The sequence below is a fragment of the Phycodurus eques genome, chromosome 7, assembly GCF_024500275.1.
Source record: "Phycodurus eques isolate BA_2022a chromosome 7, UOR_Pequ_1.1, whole genome shotgun sequence".
Classification (NCBI taxonomy): Eukaryota; Metazoa; Chordata; class Actinopteri; order Syngnathiformes; family Syngnathidae; genus Phycodurus; species Phycodurus eques.
Window position 1 is genome coordinate 3,679,296 of NC_084531.1, and position 26,499 is coordinate 3,705,794.

Below are 26,499 nucleotides of genomic sequence, written 5' to 3' on the forward strand. Positions count from 1 at the left end.
GCATACATTTATAAAATGTGAAAGTTTTTTCTATTTTTCCCCCTATACCTATGAATAATGTGCACGATTGACTTTTGACAGTTTTTTGGGGGGGAAAAAAATGTGCATTATACATGAGAAATTACGGTAAATATTCAATTCTCCTTGTGAATTGTTGAAGGCGCATTTGTGGATCAGCGGGCATGCGCATTTATTTTTTAGACAAACAATCACAATCACAATCATATTTCCAATACCACCACAAAAAGTCACTAACGTTTTGAGAAATTGTCCCGAGAGGGTTTTGAATAACACTTGGCCCCACAGGGATCAATAGAGTTTTTCGAATGTGAAACGGAATGGTAATATTTGGGTTTTAAATTGTGAAAAATGTACAATATCACCTTTAAAATTCATTGGTACAATCAATGCCTACCTAAATCCTTATTAAACACACAGTCAATATCAGTTTTATTAAGGACCTGGCCCCGCCTGTGTGGAGTTTGCATGTTTTTCCCGTGATTGTGTGGGTTTTCTCCGGGTACTCCGGTTTCCTCACACATCCCCAAAACATGCATGATAGGTTAATTGAAGACTCTAAATTGCCAGGAGCTGTGAATGTGAGTGCGAGCAGTTTGTTTGTTTCTATGTGACCTGTGAATGGATGGCGATCAGTTCTGGTTGTACCCCGCCTCTCGCCCGAAGATACCCGGGATAGACTCCAGCACGCCCGCGACCCTAGTGAGGACAAGCGGTACAGAAAATGAATGAATGAATGAATGCTTTAGTTACATTTATACATCCATTTTCTATACTGTTTTGTCCTCATTAAAGTCACGGGTGAGCTGGAGCTTATCCCGGCTGACTTTAGGTGAGAGGAAAGGTCCAGGTCAAGCTCACATGGGAATCAACATTTAGTTTGTATTTAGGTAATTTGAATATTTAATGTGCATTTGGTAAAATTGTAGACAATTTGGAAATGCTGTAAAAAGTGGATTTACAATAAGGGGTACCCTCATGATGAGTTTATAGATGTGTAATAACGTGCTGTCAACACTTTATTCAAATGTGATAAATTGTAATGTCATGTCATTTAATAACCTTGAACGGGTGAAATGGTGAGCTATGAGATGTTTATAACTGTTTTTTAATGTTTTGCAACTGTTTCTGACATAATTATTAACTCAGTTATAAACATTTTATGAACCCTTTATTTATTTGGGGTATACTCTTGTTATAAATTGGTACAAACTAACTACTAATCTAAACCTTAGCATTTTATTTTTGCTATTGTCTAATGTCGTAATTATTCTGTCTGAGCAATGAATTGCAACCACTGTTGTTGACCCATATCAACCTAACTAACTACTAATCTAAACCTTAGCATTTTATTTTTGCTATTGTCTAATGTCGTAATTATTCTGTCTGAGCAATGAATTGCAACCACTGTTGTTGACCCATATCAACCTGTGAAAAAAAAAACTATGATAAAGAGGATTGAAATGCATGGAATATTTAAGAAAGGGGATAAAGAGATTTAAAAAACATGAATGGGAAAAATAAAAAGTCTGTAATGTGCAACAATCATATTCTTGATTTAATATTTTGGAATTAAAGTGTATTAATTTGTATTTCAGTTACCATTCCGTTTCACAATTGCTTGCTTATTATTAATTTAACGCTAATCATTAAATAGAAATAGATCCATAAAAATGAACACAATTTTGATAAGCTCAATTGCAGTTAGCTGGTTAATTGTATTATGACCTGTGGGATCTTATTTTTTTTTCTGGAGGTCAGTAACACAACTCCCTGGTCGGTGCTCGTGTGAAATGATGAGCAATCAGTGTAAGAATGATGGGAGGCCAATAGAAACACACACCGAAAAGTTCCCAGTATAAGCCAATAGTGAGCCCACAAGAGTTGAGTCCCCCTGCGGATCTGATGCAACAGGGCTGCAACGAAAGTTACACCTTCACGCTGCAATACGGTGTCCTTCCGCTGAGGCGCACCGGAAACTAGTGCCAGTGTCTGAGCCACACTTCTCCACTCTCTCAATGTAAACGTTTTTGTTTTTGTTTTATTTGTTTGTTTTGTTCGCTAGAATTCAACTTTTAATTCACAATTGAAGGCGAACGAGTAGGTACCTTAGATATTTTGCCCATTTAAAGAAAACAGTTCACTACTTTGTTTTGGGGGGAAATGCTCTCTAGCCTTGGACGCCTTCGTATGAACTGCCAAGTAAATAATTCGTTGAAATGCGTAGCAGTCAAGAGCTAAATGCAAAGGAAAACAAGTCAAAGTGGTGAATGTGAGTGGAGGTCTCTGGGCAGCGGGAAAGTCCCGTCGAGTTGATGACGTAACAGGCGGCTGAACGCTGGAAAGCGCGGAGGGATTTCGCGAGATGTGATCCGGTCGGGGCGTCTGGAGTTGTAGAAGTCAGCGATTGATTTCCAAACTTTGTGTCTTCAAGTGTTCTTGCCGCTAATATCGCTTCAAGAGCAATTGCTGTCTTCCTAAAAGGGAAGATATGGCTTTTTAAAGCGTGACTTCGTCTCCGTCCTCATTCGAAAGCTTTGTGTGCTTTGCTTCCGCAACGCACTTGACACCACATACAACTATGGGGTAAGTACAACTACTTTGTGACTTAGTGGGGAGAAGGGAGCCTCAATGTCTACTTTTCACTCTTAAACTCCGCTGACCCAGTTTAAACTCACATGACTGTCAAGTTGTTTATTTGGGATTGTTGGAATTGAAGAATGACATTTTAAAGTGGGGTTTCCATTGTTAAAATGTGTCTTTTTGCATAAGTACCATTCTATTTGATTATTATGTTAATAAACATTGTAAATCAATTTTGGAATTATTTGAATGAAGTTTTTAATGGACTGTAAAAATCGTTTTTGTTCATGCACGTTTTTATCTCAATGTGTCATTGGTTCTCAAACTGTTATTGTCAATTAATTTGTTTGAATGACATAACAATTGACAAGAGTCGTCGATTTTTTTTAAACAAATAAAAAAAGTTGTATAGAAGCTTTCAAAACAGTTATTCACGATTGCTTGTTTTCATGGAATTCTGTTATTTTTCTTTTATGTATAATTGAATTGTTTCATTGGGTGTGAAGTGTGAAACCCCCCAAAATTAATTATTTTTCCTTTTCCAGGTCTTCAGGTGTTTGTGTGACACTTTCATCCATCCATTGCACTATTTGTGCCATTTCACAATTTAATCGCAGCAGACGATACAATGGCGGCATCGATCCTTCGCAGGAAAATTCACCTCATTTCCACAGGCGGGCTCCACGTTCTCCCTCTCCGACAGGCTAGCCCCAGCCAATTGCGGCCCACGACGGGGGCGGAGCCAGTGGAAAGGCAGCGCTTAATTGGTGAGATTTGCCAAGATGCTTTTTTATTTTGCCACATCCCGAGGTCGGAGCCGCAGTGCAGCACGGGACTAATGTCGTACAGTGAGTACAGCTAAGTGGATATATATCGAACGCAGACGATGCTGTTCAATCATTTTCAGATGATCGGTTAGTTGTTGGATTTTATTGGGAGAGTTTTTTGCTTGATTTCAACATTATTGTTTATTTTTCCAACAGTATTTCAACATTTTGTGATCCATTTTTATTATTCAGTTTTTGTTTGAATCATTTAAAAAAAATTCAAAACAAAAGAGAAATGGATTGCTTTACTGTTTTTATTCAACTTGATGTTCATTTTTTCTAGGTGATGGTCACTCTGATTGGATGACGGAAAAAGTTGATTTATCTTCATTCGTGTCAACCACCGAGTCGTCTCCCAGCTCATCCCTTCCACCCTCACCATTAGAACAAGATGTCAAGGTGCCCTCAGACCTGGAGGTCATGACCTCTCTATTGCAGGAGGAGCTAGCTCAGCTGGAGGACTATTTCCGCTCCGAGTCCACAGGCACGGCGAGCAAGTTGGAGAAATCCTCGAAATGTGACAAAGGTGCCCAAGCTATGGGCTCACAATCTTATTACCAGTTACCCTATGGCTCGTATGGGACCAGCCAATCAGACAGCAGCCCTGTTGTGGTTACCTTGGCAACAGGGGAACTGGACCTGGCCAGCTTCTGTGGCGGTCCCATGGGCAGATCAAAAATCGCTCGACCTGCTCCGTACAACTATCACCACCGTTACCACCACAACAGTGGGCGAAGAATCATCAGCGAGGCGGTGAAAGTCGGGGAGGAAGTTGGACTCGATACGTGGGGCTCCAAGGGAAGTTACTCAGGAAGCACAGAGTTTTCTGTGAACCACTACTCCACGTTGAAGACAGTGAGCAAGAACAGCCTCGGCGGCATCAAGAAGGTGAGAGAATGTGCTTTATCGTTGAAGGAAGAGGAGAGCTATTGTTTTTCCGAAGGAATGTTTTGCAGTGAAGAGATTGCGCGAAGTTTTTGCCTCGGTGGCTCCTACGATGGCCACCACAAGCGAGAGGGACAGCTCATGCACAACGTGAAGGTTAATGTAAGTTACGACAGCGCAGGGCTCGAGGTCCTGCACTGCAGCAAAGATGGAGGACTGTCTGGAAGTATTCCCCAAGAGACAATGATGGCTGCCGACGGCTACTTCCATCAATCTATGGCCGGCACAGAGCCATACCATAGCTTTATCGGCGAACTGGACCAGCAGTCGCAAGCTGTAGAGCCCCAGCACGGCCACTACCTCTATCCAGAATGCCTTGCGGACCAAAGTTACCAATGTCTGTCCAGAGGAGAGGGCGAGGGGACGCTGCTGGGCGCCCCCATCCACCGCCCGACCCAGAGGCTAAAGGACGATCCCTGCTCCATTAAGTCCACGCTGATGGTCAGCGGCGCTTCTTTAGATTTGAACACTGGGGAGAGGAAGCAGAAGAAGAGAGACCAAAACAAAACCGCTGCTCACAGGTATCAATTGTTTTCCCTCTTTTTAGCTGTAGTCCTTTAGAATCAATAGGGTTTGTTTTGGTGCTTTAGGGATTTAGCCTCATGTTCGCAAGTTTGTCAGCTAAATTGATGTTGAGTCTGCAGTCCTCGCTCACTGCAAAAACTCACAATCTTACCTTGTGAATTTACCATATTTCTATTGAAAACATCTTGCTGTATTTTAAGGCAGTTTTGACTTTTGTATAATTTTTTTTGCGAGACAAAAATACTTGTTTTAAGATGCAAGATCTTGTTTTAAGAATCTTATTAAGTCACTTCATACCAGATTTCCGTTGGCAGATTTCTTTCACTGAAAACAAAACATTTTGTCCCTATAATTATTGGGAAGACTCTGCCAAAGGAACTGGTATGAATTGACTTGATAGAATTCTTAAAAAAAGATGATGTATCTTAAAACAAGTCTTTTTTTTTCTTGCTGTAAATTTTGAAAAAAGGAAAATAAGTAGAGTAAGATGTTTTCACTAGAAATCAGATAAATTCACATGGTAAGATTTGCATTTTTGCAGTGCCGTTACATCCCAAGAGATTCATCTCTTTAATCAAGATGCGAGGCAATAAACCAAAAACCTATCCTCTGCAGGTACAGGCTGCGGAAAAGGGCAGAGTTGGATTCTCTGGAAGAGGAGCTTCATGGGCTAGAAGGGCAGAACAGGGAACTTCGCGACAAGGCGGAGTCGGTGGAGCGAGAGATTCAGTATGTGAAAGATTTACTCATCGAGGTCTACAAGGCTCGCAGTCAGCGGCTCAAACAAGATGGCAGTGCCTAAAATGCGCCCACGCTGACCCCACCTCCACACCCAAGAGCACAGACGGGTTTTAATTCTTGTTAAAATGAAACGGTAGTTGCATGATTTTGGTAGTAATTTTATATTAAAATATATTTACTTAAATAATGTTCCAAGAGGAGAGCGCATAAAAACATAGTTTCCATAAAGAAAAACAAAGAGGTTCCCTAAACGGGTGATGAACTCTCCAAAGCCTTAGTTACGTGGCTTCCAGAGGAGATGCTGAACTTGTCCGTGACCACTGTGATCCCAACTGAACTCACAAGCCTTTGTGACCACTTTGAGTTTTGAGCTTGCGGCTGGATTAAAAAAAAAAAAGATCCTTGAATTAGTGAATAGTGATTGAATTGCGTGTGGTTTTTGCGACACACATTAGCGGCATCAAGGCAGATCCACATTAAATAATATATTTACAGTACATATTTATTTTGTATTTTATTTTTACTTAATGATGTTCATTTACCATTTGCGCTAAGGTGAATTAAGGGATTGCTGAAAAGGTATGTAAACATGCTCTGCAATTATTCATAATCTGAATCGTTAAGAGGATTTGTATCGCTCAATTATTGTGTATTTACACTTCTTAACCCCACTGAAATACCCAATGCATGTTTGATTTTGGAAAAGCATGTGCGAGTGTTATTTGAAGGCATTATCCTGTTCACTGCATGGCTTCCAGCTCTCCACCTCATCAGTTCAACTCATCATCTGGTCAAGATTCTGTTCTCTTCGCCAGTGTGATTCATACTCAGGTTTTGGTTTTGGACTCAGAGAGACACCGAATTATTCATTGTCCCAACTAAATTCCTTAACTTCTTGTTTTACCTTTTTTTTTTTTCGGCTGTACTTTGCGAAAAAACAATCACACAACGATTAACGTTGGCTCACAATGAGTGCGACTGAACGGAATTGTTGTTATTGACTGACCGATATGTTGTTTTTTGTGAGAATTCAGGTCCTTTTATTAATCAATGTCAGGAAATTATGCATCAGGTGAATTACAGCCAAATAAAGCAGTCATGTATCATTCATCTCTGCCTCAGACTTTTTTTTCTTTTCTTCCTCCCTCTACTTGAAGAATAAATTGTCCATCTCATTGTGAATATGAGTGTGAATGCTCGTTTGTCTACATGTGTCCAGTAATTGGCTTGAGAGCAGATCAGGGTGTACTCCGCCTCTCGCCCAAAGTCAGCTGGCATAGGCTACAGCTCACCTGCGACCCTACTGAAGATAAGCAGTGCAGAACACTGATGGATTTAACGACATGGAATGGAAAAACCATGCAAAATGAATCTATACTTGTCCTTTGTTTACATTAAGACCAGGTCTTTGATCCAGGACTTGCCACCAGGGCACTAAGGGCAGCTTTCCGTTGTGCGACAAAACATTGTTGTTGTTTTTTTCTGTAGAAGTTGTCGATCTCATTTTAAAGCTAAGGGTGGGTGTATATGTGTGTGTGTGTGTGAGAGAGAGAGAGAGTGAAGTCTCTTGGTATCTCTCGCAGCAGTTGGAAGGCCTTTCAAGTGCATGAGGCAATATCACACAATACTTTCATGAAGGGGCGAGAGATGCAAGTTGAACCATCAGAATGAAAGACTGGGCTGACAGCGAATGGCATTAAATGTGTTTATTCACTCTCTAGTTCGTTTAATACAGATGGATTTTTCTAAAGGGTGTCATTGTCCTAAGTGGTCATCATCTGTGTGGTCATGTACGACGTAACCCATTATTTCATAAAAGTAAACAGAGAAAAGGTCAAGATTGAAAATGAGTTTATTGTCTGAATGAAATACTACATTATAGTAAAAGCTTTACAATCTATAGCTGTGGAATCAAGATTGCACAAAAACAATCTTTTGCTGAATTACAAAGCTACACAGGTACTAATATTGAGCACTGCAAAAAATGTAAAAGAAAAAAAACAAAATTAACACTGACGACGGCACACACATCTAATTAAATGCAACCAAAAATCATGCCAAAAGGATATCAGTTTGTAGCTGTTCATTTAAAGTGTTCATCTTACATCACTACTCACACGCGTGTTGTCTGCAGTAAATGTACAACAGATTGTGTGACAATATATTAATGGTGAGTGCATGTCACAAACGGAACACAAGGCGTTCATAAAATCTGCATGTGACAATTAAAAAACCTACATTAGTTGTACAGTTCTAGTGACAATGTGAACACAACATGAATATAACATTATTATTGCAGGGATGCAAGATGTGTCAGGATGACGCAGTTTATTTAGGAAGTTACTTTTACAATTGGGAATACAGTGCATTGTTCTGCGGACGGGAAAAATGAAACCAGGAGGGACCATAAAAGGGGCAAAACAGAAAACGGCATTATTAATTTGCGGTATTGACATGGGAAAGCGCAAATGTGTGATTTCACGGGATCCGAATCCCTGGCGGTGGCCCCTAATCAGCACAAGCAAGAGCGCAAGGAGCCATGGACACAATGCTCATGGGAGTCAACAGTCCTGGGAAAGGTCATGACTTCCGTGACCCACAGCGGTTCCTCCACCACCAGGTGTCCTTCTAAGCACAGAAAACAATTTACGACAAACTGCATTCACCTGAAAACACCTGCATAGTGGAATAATGCAGGAGTGTCCGCATTTCTTTTCCAAAGCCCAACGTACAGAAAAAAAAAAAAGAAAAAAAAAATCGAAGGATGAAATGGCCTCTTTGACATTTTTTGGATTGAATTTATTTGACACCCTAAAACCAATCCATCAGTATAGGTAAGACATGATAAGCAATGATGTATTTTTTTATATGTCACTGAATTATATTTATTCATCAGGGCCCGACTAATGGAAACTATGTTACTGTTTGTTCAAAATAATTATAATAATAATTTTTTTTGGGGGGGCAAATCTCGGAAAGCTCTTTATAAAACCAATGTAAAAACGTCTACCTTGCCTTGCCTCCCAGTGAAAAATGTAAGTACTGTAAATAAAAATGGGCCATATCAGTTGTTAGTTTTAGACACCCCTGATGTAATCGGATCCTATAAAAACATTATATATACAATAGTGCTAATAAATTTACACACATAATAATGCTTAGTTTTCATTGACACTGTCAGAGAGGTAATAATTACATAATACTGTATGTCCTTTTTTGTGATATATATATATATATATATATATACATATATATCACATGAGGTGTAAAGAGGAGCTTGCTCAAGAATTGGAGCATGTGATGTGATGCAAGAATTTAAAACAAGGGGGTTTATGTGGGTCGGGGAGGATTTACAGAGCACATCCAGTGGTGGTGGGGAGCAGAACAGTGGATGAGCATTGTTTTACAATGGCCTGCAGCAGTCTAAAGCTCTGTTTGCAGCAGCGAGAAGGGTTTCGTTTCATTATGAGCAGCCGTATGGACGGGGGTGGCATTGGGATGCTGGCTGAATGCTTGTTGATGCAGATGGAATAAATGAAACAATGGCGTCTGGTTATGTCTAAGATAAGAAATAAAAGACATACGTGACGTCTCCATTGTAAAGTGATGTAATCTAAAGCATCTGAGAGACTGAACATAAGTCTGCTATTGTTAGTTCAAAATGTTCCTTATTTAATTGTTAAACTATTTACTTTCGGTCCCCCATAGGCTCCAAAAGGCCAAGAACTCCCATTATGTCATGAGCATATCCGTCTTCTCCTTTTTCTATTGTCCACGCAAAGTTGTCCTCTTTCTTTTTTTTTTTTAATGTGTCAGCCCTGTGTGTGTGTCTTCACTTATGGCGGAAAGGCCCTGAAGTTACATTTAGAAGTCACAATAACCTTGACATTTAATATAACTCCATGGGCATTAATATCAACTCGACTTGTCGAAACGTACTAGCTCCGCCCCTGCTCATTTTGGTAATGAAGCAATACTTGGCATTGGCCTCTCTGCGAAGCGGGACAGGATGAGCAGTGGTTCATTTGCATGAGACAGGACAGGAATGTAAAGTGAAGTGCGCAATCATTTTTGATTTGACAAAAGCATGTCACAGATGTTAAGATGTGGAAACAGTTTTCAAGGAGACATATTTTGCATTCTTTTCTGAATTTAAAACAGTTCCCAAGTGTTTTGAAAGCATGTCTTCCACATGCTTTCGTCCAAATACTCGGCACTGTCTCACGCCACCCCATTGACTGCTAGGGCTGGTACTGCTGCTTTCTTTCTTCCAACCTGCTGATGATACTATGACCCTCTAAGATCAGTGGCCACTTCCCTCTGAAAACAACCTGTTTGAAGCCTCACAATGAAAAAGTACTTTTGATACATTTTTAAGTGATGTCTTGGTCTCGTGATGTTAACAGCATGATGACGAGGACTGTTTAAATGCCAATTTAAATTGACCCAGGTAATGTATTGGTCGCTTCCTGGATCAAACATCTGTGAATTTTGCCGTTCAACTCTTTTTTTTTTTTTTTTTTTTTTTAAGAGAGCACCAAGTTGTGCAAAATGTACTGAAACCATGAAAATGTGGGCATTACTTGTACATTCTAAGGTTTAGATAAAATCCAAGGAAGTTCACCTGTAAAGGTTATAGTGCATTTTAGGTTCATTTAAAAATTTCACTAGAAAGCAGAATATCATTACATTTTTATGAGTAGTATACATCAAGATCTAAAATAATAATACATTTTTATTTTATTTAACCTTCATCCAGGTAAGGCAGTCGAGAACAGATTCTCATTCGGAATGCTGTCTTGGCTGCAGAAAGCTGAGTTAAACAAAACAAAATAAAACTCCAATGTAAAAAAAGCGACTTAATACACATGCAACAAACTGTATAATATGAAAAACATACATATTTATGTCATAAATGACAGCACGTTATGACGTATGATGAATAAAAGGTATAAAAGGTGCTCAAAGTTTAAAGATGGGCACATGCACTGTTAGGCGTTTCATAGGAGGGTTGCCAGTAAGTTACTGTTAACTTGAGTTACAGCAACTTGCTGACAACAGTGTCAGATCAATGTTTCTGTTCACTGTGGTGCTGCTGAGTTACACAGGATAAGTAGGTGAGGTAACACTTATTTTTAGCTTCACCTGGTATGCAGCAGAAGTGGCTGGATGTCATTTGACTCTATTGCACACAATCAAACTGTCAAGGTTGCATGAGAACAAAAAAAAAAAAAAAAAAGGGCAACATATATGTAAAGCAAGAGTTAAGTAAGACACACATTCAATGAACTGTGGGTGACATAAACACACATGCTCAATGTTAATCCCTATCGTTCATGAACATGAAGGATTCATGTCTTTATTACGGCAACAGTTCAACATTTTATGGTGCAATGCCGTGGTGTCGTTAGCTCTATTTTTAGGGGGCTTCGGCGACTGTTCAAGAAGAATGCTATTTGAACAAAATGAGCACGGGAACCGGTTTAACTTGAATGTGCCATAATTACTTGGCCTAATCACCTGTTGTTCCTCTTTGAACATTCACAAAGGTGAGCGGTGATCATAATTCTGTTTATATTCAATTGCACTGTCGCGTTTGTTCTTGATTTAACTACTGGATGCCATGGTACCTGTCACAATAAAGTTGGTAGCAAGCTAATGTGCGTGGCTACAACATTTTTGTCTTTTCGGTGGCTTCCTTTTGTCACCAGATGACACATTTAGTTGCGAGTATCCAAGAAGAACATTAAAAACCAGTGCCTACACCGGTAGCACAAGTCTGAACAAATATGTCTGTTGTCTTGTGTAACACTTCATACATGAACTATGCAGTTTAACTTGATTTCAGTTTGCACTAAAATCAATGACGTTCATCTTTATAAAATGTATAAAAAGGGATGAAATGGTTTTTAATTTTAGTCTGCCTTGTTGTTGAGTACAAAACATGAGACGCTCCAAACCCAAAATATGACCAACATTTGACTCTTGACAACATGATTTGCTGTATGCTTTATTTTTATTTTTTTTGAAACTTTTTTTGAACGGCTGTGGCACAAATCAAAAGGTGGTACTAACCTTCAATTTGTGTGTGTGTGGGGGAGAGAAATGACAAATAAAAGCTGCAAGACTTGGATACTGTATGTATAGACTTTTTTTCATACATAAAGATGGCAATGCACAGTTATTATATTCACACATCACCACAGAGAGTCATTGTCACGTGGAAGCACATAATACAGAACACAATGCTGTATTTTCACACAAATAAATTCCAGTATACTAGCCTTGCCAACTCGAGTCTACCATCTAATAACAATAAGAAAATTAACAGTGATGTCTAAATCTCCGTTTATCAAAGGGTTCTCTTTATGTTCCTTACCAATCACAAAACATACGTACAAATATGAAATAATAATACATAATAATATAATAAGTATAGTACTCACAATTTGACACAAATACCAATTTGACACAAATACCGATACAGTTTAAGAGTAGTTATATTAAGTGGAAATGCCACTGTAACACAGTTATTTGATTAGATGCAGTAATTGTCAATGTACAGTAAATATTCCATTCAACTGGCAGTATAATAGCGCTGCTCTTGACCCAAAAGTGAGTCTTCAACTGTTTGACAGTTGTAAATGTGCGCAAAATATACACTTACTGATTATACGGTAAAAGGTGACATTAATGAAGAGCCTGCATGAAACACACCATTTAAAAACACATATAAAACAACAGAACCTCTCACTACAAATGTTCAACACACATAATATAATGCCCTCTCATACAAAAGTATGATCTTGATCCAGTATCATGGTTGTAAATGTATTAGCTGTATTGTATATAACGATGGGCAATGCTGGAAATTGATACACACAATCGTATTGGACTCGGCTATATTTACAGTAGCACATTATCTTCAAGTCAGCTAATAGTAATTTGATACTGCTGCAAAAGGTCCAGATCTGAACAAGATGGTATCAATTATGGTTATTTAGGTGGTCAGGTTAATTTTCTGCTGATGGGTTTACTTGTTTGTTTGGTACATGCATGGCATAGCATTTTTATGCAAACAAACCAGTCAATTATGGGGAACTTTATGGGATCCAAATCATGAATTAGTAAACTAAGCCAAATACAATACATAGCACACAAGCATACACCATCAAGCTAGACATTTACAACTGGATCACACACTGAAGGCAAGTTGTTACTGAACGTAACAAACAAGGACGTTTCACAGAAACCATCTCATAAGCACCTACACTTTGTGAACATTTTTAAAGACCTGATTCCAAATCTGGCCTTTTTAATTGACACAACCTTAGATGCTTTACGTAACAGGACTGGATTTGTGAGGGAAGAGACGATGAATTATGGTCACTATCACAAACCGTGCCTGTTCACACTCAGAACATTACTGTCGGGTCTCGACCGAGCTGACATGCTGCGGCTTAGGCGTTCTTACCCCAGGTTCCCTATTGTAAAGAACAGAAGGAAAATGAACTTGTGATTAGAAACACACACACACACACACACACACACACACACACACCATAGCCGTAAGTCATTGATTGCTGTTCGCTGTCTGCCAGCACAACTGTGGGAATCACAATGGCAGAGTTGAAGAGGAGCACGGGGCTAATCTGAATGGGAGGAACTACATTTTTGTAAAGCAAATTGGGAGCCTCTTTTTTTTTTTGCTATGCGGGACTTTCCAGTCATGTTTAAAAGACACCTGGAGCGTCATTTCAGCTCACTTCATGCTAATATTGACAAAGATTATAGTAAACTTCCCAAGCGACAAAATAAACTCAGAGAAAGGTTTTTTTTTCCCCACTCAGATGCAATGTTTGGATGACCTTTTTGGAAATGTCTCCCCCCCCCCCCCACGAAATCAAAACACGGTTGCGTTGTCACGGACATACGAACGAGTTACTTTAAGTAGAGACAATAAAGTTCATCCAAATCTGAAGATGATTATTGGTGAACTCAGAAAAGACCAAGCAACCGGTTGCATTAATATTTTACAAAATCAGCCGCCATTTTCTTTCCATTTCGTGGTGACAGATTTCCCGAACTTGAAATCACGATTCTCATTGTTTCGCTCAATGAAATCCTCGCTCTACTGGCCGATGACGTTGTTGGGAAATCCTTTCAACACCTCATTTTTTAAAATTTTCAATTAAGATGAGATATTCTGTGGGTCTGACAAAGATCAAAATGTTCCCTGATTTCGGCGTCAATTTGGGCCGATTCACGACGTTAAAAAAATGGCATGAAATCCTTAATCCTGAACTGATTTTTACAAACTAAGGCTCATTTTATTTATCTAATTATATCATCTATTTTGATATATGTGATTGAAGTTTTTTTGTTTTTGTAACATACCTATAATTGACACTGTTCAGCTATGACTGGACATAAACAACATCATGTGAACAATCTTAATCGGGTCCAACGTAAACCTGTATTTTATTCATTACACAATATTGTCTGTTCAATGCAGTTGTGTCACGTTACGTGATACAGAGATCTAGTTCCAATATCAGAATCCTCTCATTTTTAATTCTTTAATTTTTTAATCCTCTTAATTTCTTAACATTTAGGTTTTTTCTGCTCCTGTGCTGTATGCCTCAACCATTTCTGAAGTAATAGACTTCTGTTGTACTTTTCAGATGTGCAGGTATTGCATTTTGGGACAATGCAATCATATACATAGTTTTGCAGTGGCCGAGACAGGTAACAACAATCGCAAATGCCACAACAAATACAAATACCACAACACAACAAAATTAACACACAACAAAAAATGCAAACCCCACAACACAACACGTTGAAACCACAACACAATGACATTAACACACAACCGAAATAGAAACACCGCAACATCCATCCATCCATCCACAACATAGCGATATTGATCCACAACATTAATGTCGCTATGTTGTGGCGTTTGCATTTCCGTTGTGTGTTAATGTCGTCGTGTTGTGGTTTTAATGTATTGTTCAGTGGTGTTCGTATTTCCATTATGTGTTAATTGCATTATTTTCGTTCCTGCGAGAGCTTATGTTTTGACTATGGACATACAGAGTACCATATTCTATCCTTTATGCATCCATTCTCTGGTCTCGTACGAACCATGACATGAGAGTAGCTGGCCATTTGCAGGAGACACTCCAGGGTCTTGAGGAGCTGTTCCTTGCGGAGTGTGTGGGGCTTAGTGTGATTGAGGCTCTTTCTCAGTTCCAACTGCTGCAATGTCACCTTGAGGGCCACTGAAGCACACTGAAGAACGCTCATTCCTATGAACACATACATAGTTGGATGACTAGACTTTTAATGGTGGTTCAAATTTGAGTGAATACCAGATCAACAAGAACAATACAAAAAAAGGAATTACATATACTATACATTTTCTTATATTCTTCAAAATGGTGGCAAATCTGCCGTTACAGTGTTTGTGTTGTCATTTTGCCTGTTTTTGTTTTTTTCTCAATTTAAATTCGTACATTTTTGTTGTTAACGCTGTTAACAAAATTTCAGTCTTCACTGTCCTATTTCATATGCATATATGCTACTTATCTGCTTTGTGTCAAAAATGGGAATCACTATAGTACAGGACTACGGACTGCAACTGTAGTGGACATATAATTTTTAACAAGCCAGAGAGCACAGACAACTTTCATTGCTTAAATATTTGTCATCTGCTACCTGAACTCGCTTATATTGGGATTCATAAAATATTCTTCATCTGCATAAAGCACAAACACATACTTCCTGGAATCTGACCATGTTTAAACAGTTGCCAAATGCACAATCTGGATCAGATATGAATGAATTACATCATTTTACCCAGTAGTCACAGTGAAATATTTGCTCAAATGGGATAGAATTTTATTTCTTTTGGAAAAAAAAAAAAATTAAAACATCAGATTGTGTAGATTCTGACCAGATTGTAATGTGAACATCCTAAAATAATACCTTTTCACCATATGAAATCTAGGTCAATAATCAGTGGTTCTAAGGTAGCTGCCTGCCTGAGGGATTGAGGAGGACCAATGAGAAAAGTAGATTGTGGCTACATTTTTATGTCATGAATAATGTTTATTAGTCAATTTAATTATCCATTAGCTGGGTTAATTTAACATCAAATTACATTTGACCAGCAGAAAAATAAATAACTGCTTATACAAGTCGGTATTCTGTAATCCGTGTCTATTCTGTATTTTCAGGCTTGTGAATATCTTACTGTTTGTTTCTACTTTGAACAGAATTTCCAATTAATTTTATTAGAGCTGGTAAAGTGGGAGATTTTTACAAATTAAACATTTTTCAACACAATGCCATACCCTGTGGGCAGCGCTTGATTGGAGCCAATTTGCTCCTACAACAGAACAATGACCTAAAACACACCTCCAAACTATGCAAGAATTATTTAGGGGAAAAGCAGTCAGCTGGTGTTATGAATGTTATGTCTCTAAGTGGCCATCACAGTCATCAAATCTCTATCGTATTGACCTGTTGACCAGTCCAACGTGTGTCTGGTGCAGGATCTAATTCTGCAAACATTGGCACTTTTTGCATTTTTCTGGACGTAAAAACGATGTCTGCAAAGTAGTTCCCACCAAAATAGACTCAGTAGTAATTTTTGGCTTGTTTTCTGATGACATATTTGATTTTCAGTTAGATTTTGGCCTGCCCACATTTAGGTCGAACACCTGCCTGATTGACGCATCAGCCTGCTGATGTCAGCGCGGAACGACGAGCACATTTCATTATACTAGTATGTGTTCTCGGTTGCGTCACAAATCAATACTACTCGTCGTCCCCATTTAGTTTGTTATCTTTATGGAATATTAACCAATTTAAAGTGGTGAAATAGCTTGAGAACAAATCTATAAACGCTCTTGAACGCTCAAAACGTCTGAGAATTGTTGGAAGCCTCTGCCTCGTTCCTCGTTCTGCGAAAGCCATGCGGCATCATTGTCGCTGAATTGAAAATCTAGATCGTTTTAAGACATTAACAAGTGAAAATAACGAGTTTAGATACATTTGAGTAAGCTTGTTTTGTTAAATCGATCGCTGTAATGCTTCGTTGCAGAAGGACGCCGCATGAGCCACATGGAGGTAAGTGCGTGCAGATTCATTTCTGCCTAATACATGGGTTTAGTCATCTTATTGTATTTATCAAATTTCTTGTGGCTCTAACTTTGAAAAAGAGTCTGGAAAGTTGACATAACAGGTGTTTGCTTTTGTGCAGGTAAGGACCTTTTGTACGGTTGGTGTTGCCATGTGAACACGGACTTTGATGGTACTGGTGCCGTGGTTGTACCATTTTAATCAATGACAGCGTAATAAATTAAAACAATTTCTGAATATTATATTAGCAATTGAACAGAGATTTGGTTGTGCTGTCGTTGTATGATAGCAATATAAGGTGTAATCTCGACTTGAACAAAGGGATGTTTGGAGCCTCAAGCAAGATGGCGTTTTTTTTTTTTTTATTATTTCCTGAAAAGTTGTCATTTTTGAGGTGCGAGGATTCTGCCCGACAGCGGCGATGTATAAAATATGAGTAAATACTACCACTCTATAGTATGCAACATTCAATTTTTCCACACCGGCTATGTAGCGAATTTGGTCTCCAGTTCTGTCGCTGACGTCACATCATGACATGGCGGCATATCGATTTTGGCATTGTAAAAGGGGCGTTCCCAGAGCAATTGGTTATTAACCGATTGCTGCAAAACAGATTGATATTATTAGATATGACTGCCAATTCCATTTTCTTGGCTAAAAAAAACACAAAGAGAACTTGTTGGTAAAGATGGGCCATCTGGACGCTGTAGGTCCTTTTTGGAAACGTGGGGTGAAAATTCTTTAGATTACCCAAACAAATTGACTGCCAGAATGTCAGAGGTCTGCAAGGCTGTAATTGTCTGAAACGGTAAATTCTTTTGATGAATGCTTGTGAGAGTTTGAAGGACAACATTTGTATTTAATAAAAAAAAAAAAAAAAAAGAAAATCATTACTTCTAACCTCGTCAATGTCTTGTCAGATTTTCTATTCATGTTGCAACCTATTTGATGAATGAGCATGAAAGCTTCGATGGAAAACATGGAATTGTCTGGGTGACCCAAACTTTTGAACTGCATTATACTGTATGAACTTACAAAGTTGATCAATTAATTTATGACTTGCTTAACCCAAATGATTAATTCACTCAACTTTAGCTGGGACTCGACTTGAATTTCTTGATTTTTGCCACAGTTACTTGGTACTTGCTTGAAACTTGAAGGGTCACACTTGACACGTACTCATGATCTGAGCATATGTGACTTCCTCCCAAACTCTGATAAAACTAAACAAATATTTGCACAGTAACAATCATTCGAATGCACCAATGGCAATGAAAATTCTCCTTGGCAAAGGCAATTGATCCATGGAGACATTAAAGCACATAAGGTTTTCAACAGGGGACTTCCTTTAAAACAAACACAAAACAACTTACCAGACTTATCGGTGGCTTCAACATCAATGTACACACCCTCCATCATAACACGTTTCAGAACCTAAAAGAAAGCCTACAGGTAAGCAAGTTATGTATCACCTGTGTTGCTAGCTTTTAAAAAAAACAAGGTGATTGAGTTCAAAGACGAGTCGTAGCTTTAATGAGTCACGTGAAGAGTCAAGTTGGCAAGAGTCAATTGAAAATAAAAAGCACACACCCTGGGCTACAAACAATTTGAAATATGAAGATATGGACATTAATTTAAACTCAACAACAGTTTCAAGATATTTTAGAAGGTGTATTGGTTTTGCAATATACGATTTTATAATATACAGGTAGAACAAAATATGTTTTACTGTGTAGTACGCATAGTACAATATTGTCTCGGCTTTGTGATCAGTTGATTATGTCTTGTGTAACATCTGATTTGTATATTTAGTGGTGTCGATTTGTCTGTGGCACAGGGACTAAAAAGTAATGTGTATTTTAAAAACGTGTGGGCAATCTTGTAGCAAATAATGTTAGTGGTCATCACTGTTCCAATTTTACTGCTACTTGAAGGTTCAATGTGCTTCTATTTCGGTCAGAAGCTCGATTTTTCTTTTTTCTTTTTCTGAAAGTGTCACCTTGCATCAAACATTTAATCTATGACAGGGACAAATCTGTGTATCATTCCTTCATTTACTTTCAACTGCCAATTGAAAATTGAAATACAAAAAAACAAAAAAGTGACCCATAATTTTGTTATTTAATTTTTTAAAATCTAAAACAAAATTACAACAATTAAAAAAGCCATATATAGGACTGTGTGGCACGGTGGACGACTGGTTAGAGCGTCAGCCTCACAGTTCTGAGGACCCGGGTTCAATGCCCGGCCCCACCTGTGTGGAGTTTGCATGTTCTCCCCGTGCCTGCGTGGGTTTTCTCCGGTTTCCTCCCACATCCCAAAAACATGCATGAATTGGAGACTCTAAACTGCCCGTAGGCATGACTGTGAGTGCGAATGGTTGTTTGTTTGTATGTGCCCCGCGATTGGCTGGCAACCAGTTCAGGGTGTACCCCGCCTCCTGCCCGATGACAGCTGGGATAGGCTCCAGCACACCCGCTACCCTAGTGAGGAGAAGCGGCTCAGAAAATGGATGGATGGATATATAGGACTGAATTTAATTGGTCATTACTAATGTTCATTTTGTAATGAACATTAGCAAAAAAATAAATAAAATACAGCTTGTTAGCCGCCATAATCAGTCCGTACTGATGCCACCTGACCACGATGCATCAGCCATTTAATATCCATCCATCCATCCATTTTCTGAACAGCTTTTCCTCACTCGGGTTGCCTCGTGTTGGCGCCTGTCTCAACTGATTTGGGGCGGGAGGCGGGGTACACCCTGAACTGGTCGCCAGCAAATCGCAGGGCACAAATAGACAAACAACCATTCGCAATCACATTCACATCTACGGACAATTTCCAAGATGGAAAATTATGTTACCTTTATTTTCATTCTCTTACGCGAGGAACTGCGTGGATATGTCTCAGTTGACTGCGGTCGCTCACAAGCTATAGTGGAATACTAACGCTGGTTACCAAACATTTCAGTCACGCAAACCTGACAAATTCATTATTAAAATCAAATTCAGTCCTGTAGCCTGTTTTTCCATTTCATATTTTTGATCTGAGTTTAATCATGAATTATTCTTTTTATGTGTTGAAATAAAAAACAAATGACCAAATAACGAGTCCCTTTTTTCTATTTTAGATTTTCGATTGCCACTTGAAAATGGAAAGAAAGAATGGTACAGGGATTGAAGTACATCAATGCAAATGGAATAGAGTCTATAAACTGAGAATACAATAAAATGCACTACGTCAGATTCTATATGCAAATTAAATGCATCTTTGGCTTACTCCTTTTTAGGAAATGTTGTATTGACATGACAATAATTTATGTATAAACCTAATAACTGCTTGTAGTTTTGGTTATGGATAATCAGTACCTATAGCAATCATTACTGTTATTTCCACTTCATTCCTCATATTCACGGGGAAAAGTGCATATATATATATATATATATCCATCCATCCATTTTCTGAGCCGCTTCTCCTCACTAGCGTCGCGGGCGTGCTGGAGCCTATCCCAGCTGTCATCGGGCAGGAGGCGGGGTACACCCTGAACTGGTTGCCAGCCAATCGCAGGGCACATACAAACAAACAACCATTCGCACTCACAGTCATGCCTACGGGCAATTTAGAGTCTCCAATTAATGCATGTTTTTGGGATGTGGGAGGAAACCGGAGTACCCGGAGAAAACCCACGCAGGCACGGGGAGAACATGCAAACTCCACACAGGCGGGGATCAGGACACATTTACTGGCGTTTTACTCCAACCAAGGTTCTAACCTCAAGCACTCGGATGAAGCCTTTCTCAGCACTGAGGTGAAGACACGACTTTCCCGAGTTGTTTCTTTCACTGACACGAGCACCCAAATTAATCAGATCCTCAACTATCAGGTGATGGTTGTGCTTGGCTGCGAGGAGGAGGGCAGTCTGCAAACATAAAAGAGTTTTTTTTGGTTGTTGTTGACAAGGGCATTTTACAAAGCTCACCGAATGAGCATTTTCTCATTGCTTGTAATCAGTTTTCGAAATCTGTTGGATCCTATAGAGCCAGTGATGGGTCCAGCTGATTCGAACAGTGCTACAAATACAGTAGCTAACAGTTCTTGACTTGTTTTGGGTATCTGAACCACCCTAAAATCAAAGGTGTTAAACCTTTGGTGAAAGCATTCTGCACGGGCTTTAGATTTATTGTAAAGTAGAACTTTAAAACACATCTGGCAAATAAAACATGTATCCTTCTGTTTTCACACTCTGTAAAATGTTGGTGGCAATGAAGCTTTATTTAATAATAAAAAAAAAAAATGCTGGAAACTTTTTCAAATTTGTACTGTACCATCCCATTCGAATCTTTTAGGTCTAAGCTGTTGAGAGGAGCCATCCTTTTCGCGATTGCGTAGGCCAGTACCCTCTTGCCGTCACACACCACACTATGGAGAGCTCTGTAGAGAGAGAGTGAGACAAAGCCATTAAGATGTGATATACAAAGGGACAATGTAGCTCCTTTTTCATCCTCTTTAATGCCTTTCTAATGTCCCCCTTATTAATCATTGCTACTTCCTGGTCTACCACACACATCTTCTACTCTTTCTTCTCCTTCATTTTCCTCATTCATCAACTTCTCAAAGTATTCTTTCCATCTATCCAGCACACTACTGGCACCATTAAACACATTCCCATCTATCCTTTCGCCTCTCCTCGGTCCTCTCAGTGTCCCACTTCATAGCTTGTATGAGTTCCTGTACTTTGAGGTTCCACCACTAAGTCTCCTTCTACCCTCTCCTACCACAAGATACACCAAGTACTCTCCTGCCTGTCTCTCTGATCACCTTGACTGTAGTGGTCCAGTCTTCTGAAACCTCCTCCTGTGCACCGATAGCCTGTCTCACCTCTTGTCGAAAAACCGCACAACACTGTTCCTTTCTCGGCTTCCACCACATGGTTCTCTGCTCTGCCTTTGTCTTCCTAATCTTCCTCCCCACCACCAGAGTCATCTTACACACCACCATCCTATGGTGTCTAGCCACGCACTCCTCTACCACTACCTTACAGCCAGTAACCTCCTTCAGATTACATCGTCTGCACAAAATGTAATCCACCTGCGTGCTTTTACCGCCGCTCCTGTTGGTCACCCTATGTTCGTCCCTCTTCTGGAAGAAAGTGTTCACTGCAGCCATTTCCATCCTTTTCACCACCATCTGTCCCTCCAAGTTCCTTTCCTGGATGCCGTACTTACCCATCACTTCTTCCTCACCCCTTTTTTCTTCACCAACATGTCCATTACAATCTGCACCAATCACGACACTCCCTCTGTTTGGGATGCTCAGAACTATTTCATCTAGCTCCTTCCAGAATTTATCTTTTACCTCTAGGTCACATCCTGCCTGTGGGGCATAGCCACTAATCACATTATACATAACACCCTCAATTTCTCACTATTCCTTTAAAATAACCCCAACTCCATTTCTCTTCCCATCTACACCATGGTAAAATCATTTAAAGCCTGCCTCTAAACGTTTAGCCTTACTGCCTTTCCACATGGTCTCCTGGACACAATATCAACCTTTCTTCTAATCATCAAGTCAACCACCTCCAGAGATTTACCTGTCATAGTCCCAACATTGAAAGTCCCCACATTCAGTTCTAGGTTCTGCTCTTTCCTCTTCTCTTTCTGCCTAAGAACCCGCTTTCCACCTCTCCTTTGTCTTCGACCCACAGTAGCTGAATTTCCACCGGCGTCCAGTGGGGGACGTTGTTTACCCGGGCCACGACCGATCCGGTATAGAATTCTTTGGATGAAAGCTCATATTTGTTTGGCAAAGTTTTAAGCCGGGTGCCATTCCGGACATAACCCTCTGAATTTATCCGGCCTTGGGACCGGACTGCAGTTTGCACTGGCTTGTGCCCCCCATAGGGCTGAATCTTTTTAAAAAAAATCCTATTTTGATACATTCGTGTTGAAAAGATGTGCTATAAGGATTTTAGTTTAATATCTGTGCAAAAACAGAACATCTTTTTATTTATTACTATATGTGTATAGTATGTCTAGGCTGGGTGGCTGCAATTCACGGCTCCCAAGCGGCATGTGGCACTTTCATCCTTTTGCTGTGCCTCTCTGTTACTTTAGAAAATAAATAATGAGTATTTAATTTAAAGTTAAATTAGTTCAATCATTTATTTTTCAAATGTAATACTAAATTTGAAGGTTATAGTGTTCTTGTAACATTAAAATAAAATGTTTTTTTATTTTATTTGTTAGTTTACATATGGGACACATGCGCCGATCTGCAACACCTATCACCAAGATTGATTGAGCTATTTGACCTCTGGTAGGTAAAACATGAAAAAGAACATCCATTCATCCATCCATTTTCAACACCGCTTATCCTGGTTAGGGTCACGGGACGCTGGAGCCTATCCCAGCTGACTTCGGGCAAAAGGCGGACTCCACCCTGAACTGGTCGCCAGTCAGTCGCAGGGCACATATAGACACGGACAACCATTCACACTCACATTCACAACGTCACTGAGTGGGAACTGAACCCACGCTGCCTGCACCAAAGTCAGACGAGTGTACCACTACACCATCAGTGACTGAAAAAGAACAAGAAAAAGAAAAGTTTCTGAAGAAAACAGAATTTTTAATGCTACTTACTACATTAATGTGTTAAAAACAGACATCGCTCACTAAATTGCCCGTAAGTGTGAACGTGAGTGCGAATGGTTGTTTGTTTGTATGTGCCCTGCGATTGGCTGGCAACCAGTTCGGGGTGTACCCCGCCTCCTGCCCGAGGATAGCTGGGATGGGCTCCGGCAGGCCCGCGACCCTAGTGAGGAGAAGCGGCTCAGAAAATGGATGGATGGATGGATATATATATATATATATATATAGTGTACACACAAAATTATTTAGTCAGCCGCCAATTTTGCAAGTTCTCCCACTTAAAAAGATGAGGCCTGTAATTTACATCATAGGTATACCTCACCTATTGAGAAACAGAATGAGAACAAAAAAATCCATAAAATCACATTGTCTGATTTTTAAAGTGTTTAATTTGTGTGTGTGTGTGTGTGTGTGTGTGTGACTGTCCGCTTTGCATGCGATAAAATTATGATGGAACACAGAATAAGACGGCATTTTTGGTTTGTTGTAGGTGGAAATTTTAAATTTGGCTTTAATATCACGAATACGAGGAGGACTCAAATAGACAGTGACCATTTTATTTGAAAGTAAGCTTTGACCCACTGCCTTTTTTCAGAGCTCAAAATGTTTTTGTTACGTGCAGAAATAAAATTGTGTGTGCTCTGTAGTAGTTCAAACTTGATATCTAGAGTGCTATCCTCACTTTAGATGTTCAAAGGCTCTCTCTGTTTTTGTTTCGTTTTGTTTTGTGGAAGACTGTCTAAATGGCTCTTTGAGTATTTAAGGTTCCCCGCCCTTGGTCTAGGCCAAAGTCAGTAATTCTTTATTTAACTTTTATTTTTTTTAACAATTGAATGACAATTAAGAATGTTAAACTTACGTTCGACTGTGTTTATCAGTGGCTAGCAGTGCTTCGTCAGAGATGTTCCTCAGCTTGATTTCCTCCTTCTGAAGCTGTGCCCAAAAGAACTCGGAGCTGCTCACTGGGCAGTTAGTGAACCAATAGTCTCTTATCCACGCGGGCTGGAAGCTTGTGACCATGGCCTCAGGAGGGGGTAGGGTTTGTTGGTACTCTGCTGTCCCAGGTGAGTAGATTGTATGCGAAGGGGGGCTTGGGATGATTTCATCGGACTCATCACTGTTGTAACCTGTACCTTTTAATCAAGTAAAGGTGGAAATTGAGGTAACGCTATTGATTAATATATATATTTTTGTTAAAATAAATACCTGTATGTGAAACTAGTAAATTACCATTAGTCTCAGAAGTGTACTCAGGTGATACTGGTGAGCTGGGAGACGACATTTGATTAAGGGAACGGTTTGTGGTGTCGGTCCTCAGATCCTCCTCCAGTACCTCGACAATGATTGCCAGCTCCTCCAGGCCACTGGTGGTGCGCTTTCTCTGTGAGTGAAAGACAGCCAAGTTATTTGCGGTCCTTTGAATGTTGAATTCTTGACATTATTTCATAACAACTTGCAGACATCTTAGGAGGGATCACTTTGACTGACCTTGCTTGTTCGATTTCCTGTGCAAGTTTGAACTCGTTTCTTGTCTCCTGAGAAAGACACGTGTATGCTCACTGAAGATCACATGAAACAGGACTTAACAAAGTAATTAACTAAAATTAGGAAGTGTCACAAAATGTATTTTTACCTTGTACTTTTTGGGTGCGCAGGTTCTGCTGGTAAAAAAGCAGAAAAGTAGGAGTGTGATGTTTTTGGGCGTAACAGTTTCTTTTACATAAAAACACAACCACATTTTTAAAAATTGCTTCCAGCAGACTATGACAATCAAAATAGTATGCCTTCTCTACACGAACTTACTGTTCCAGAAAATAATAATGATTGTAATATTAATACAAAGCTAAACAGAGTAAAAACCTAATAAGAATTGACTTTTCTTCAACAAGTTTCAAACAAGTTTTCCTTTGGCGAAATTACACCTCCACAAGTTAGATTTGTGTAACGTTTATATAAATGTTCATGTGGCAGACAGATAGACAGTCCGACTGACAGACTGGTCGGCCGACAGACAGATTGCAAGATCACAGACAGACAGACTGAATGACTGAATGATAGATAGATAGATAGATAGATAGATAGATAGATAGATATAGATAGAGATAGATAGATAGATAGATAGATAGATAGATAGATATAGATAGAGATAGATAGATAGATAGATAGATAGATAGATAGATAGATAGATAGATAGATAGATAGATAGATAGATAGATAGATATAGATAGATAGATAGAAGAAGATACCTGAAGATCTTTGGGGTCCCTGCCCTGGGCTATGCGGATATTCCGAAGCAGATCCTTGACAGGCATCTTAACACGCACTCCAAGATATACTTTCTGAACATCTTCACTGCTACGCTTTGGAGCTAAAAGATTGAGCAGTATGGTATCATAATTCACGAAAGCACACACACTTTCACAATCATGTTAGCAGAATTTGTGTGAAAGGAAGGCATGAAGTTTATGCCAGACACAGTTCACTACTCTCTTGACTGTATCAAGTATATACAGTCAGGATGGTTTTAATGGTCTACCTAGTGCCTACCGATACGTTTGCATACAGTACAATAATTTCAAAGCAAGGTTAAGTTTTAAACATTTGTTTGTTTTTAAATTGTGGCGAATATTACTGCATTTTCATTCCACAAATTAAGTAGTTTAATGTACCTTTCGAACTGAAGAATTGTGAACTACAACATTTGACAACTCCACAGGGTTAATGAAACGATCCAAGACTTTGTACCTGTTTCCCAGTCATCTGCCTCCTGGATGCTCACGTCGTAGGCAGTGTGTGCTGCAGACCCCGGCGGCTGAGAAACTGGATGAGCGCTGCCGTACACTCGCTCCTTGCCCTCCAGTTGTTTATAACGTCCTCTCATCTTGTCCGGCTATTAAAAAAGGACGCATTATACTATCAATGACGAACTGCGAGACAAAATAAAACTTTCTGTCAAGTACCTCCACAAACTCCGTGTAATTGGTCGATCAAGTCCCCACACCTGGTACTCCAGCTTGCCTTGACATGACAGCTTGCTGACAAGTAATGTACCTACC

At 39.4% G+C, this 26,499-nt stretch overlaps 2 protein-coding genes across 9 annotated transcripts; one reads left to right on the top strand and one right to left on the bottom strand.

Moving 5' to 3' along the window:
- The first annotated feature begins 1,997 nt into the window (after nucleotides 1–1,997).
- Nucleotides 1,998–6,749, top strand: atf5b (activating transcription factor 5b). Its single transcript, XM_061681604.1, has 4 exons — nucleotides 1,998–2,604; nucleotides 3,147–3,368; nucleotides 3,712–4,894; nucleotides 5,514–6,749. The coding sequence occupies exons 2-4, from the start codon at nucleotides 3,230–3,232 to the stop codon at nucleotides 5,698–5,700; spliced, it is 1,509 nt and encodes a 502-aa protein (XP_061537588.1). The 5' UTR covers nucleotides 1,998–2,604; nucleotides 3,147–3,229; the 3' UTR covers nucleotides 5,701–6,749.
- Nucleotides 6,750–11,687: 4,938 nt separating this feature from the next.
- zgc:113279 (uncharacterized protein LOC553749 homolog) lies at nucleotides 11,688–26,479 on the bottom strand. Of its 8 annotated transcripts, none has more exons than XM_061681845.1 (12): nucleotides 26,404–26,479; nucleotides 26,189–26,333; nucleotides 25,690–25,811; nucleotides 25,077–25,101; nucleotides 24,932–24,978; nucleotides 24,674–24,824; nucleotides 24,303–24,576; nucleotides 21,116–21,221; nucleotides 20,563–20,709; nucleotides 18,161–18,221; nucleotides 14,787–14,950; nucleotides 11,688–13,123 (listed from the first exon to the last, which is right to left on the bottom strand). In XM_061681845.1, exons 2-12 carry the CDS (start codon nucleotides 26,322–26,324, stop codon nucleotides 13,100–13,102), a joined length of 1,257 nt encoding a protein of 418 aa, XP_061537829.1. In that variant the 5' UTR covers nucleotides 26,325–26,333; nucleotides 26,404–26,479; the 3' UTR covers nucleotides 11,688–13,099. The 8 variants fall into 8 exon arrangements, with proteins under 8 accessions (XP_061537829.1, XP_061537824.1, XP_061537828.1 ...); XM_061681840.1 differs by having other exon boundaries at nucleotides 24,932–25,002; XM_061681844.1 differs by having other exon boundaries at nucleotides 25,077–25,104.
- Nucleotides 26,480–26,499: the final 20 nt, after the last annotated feature.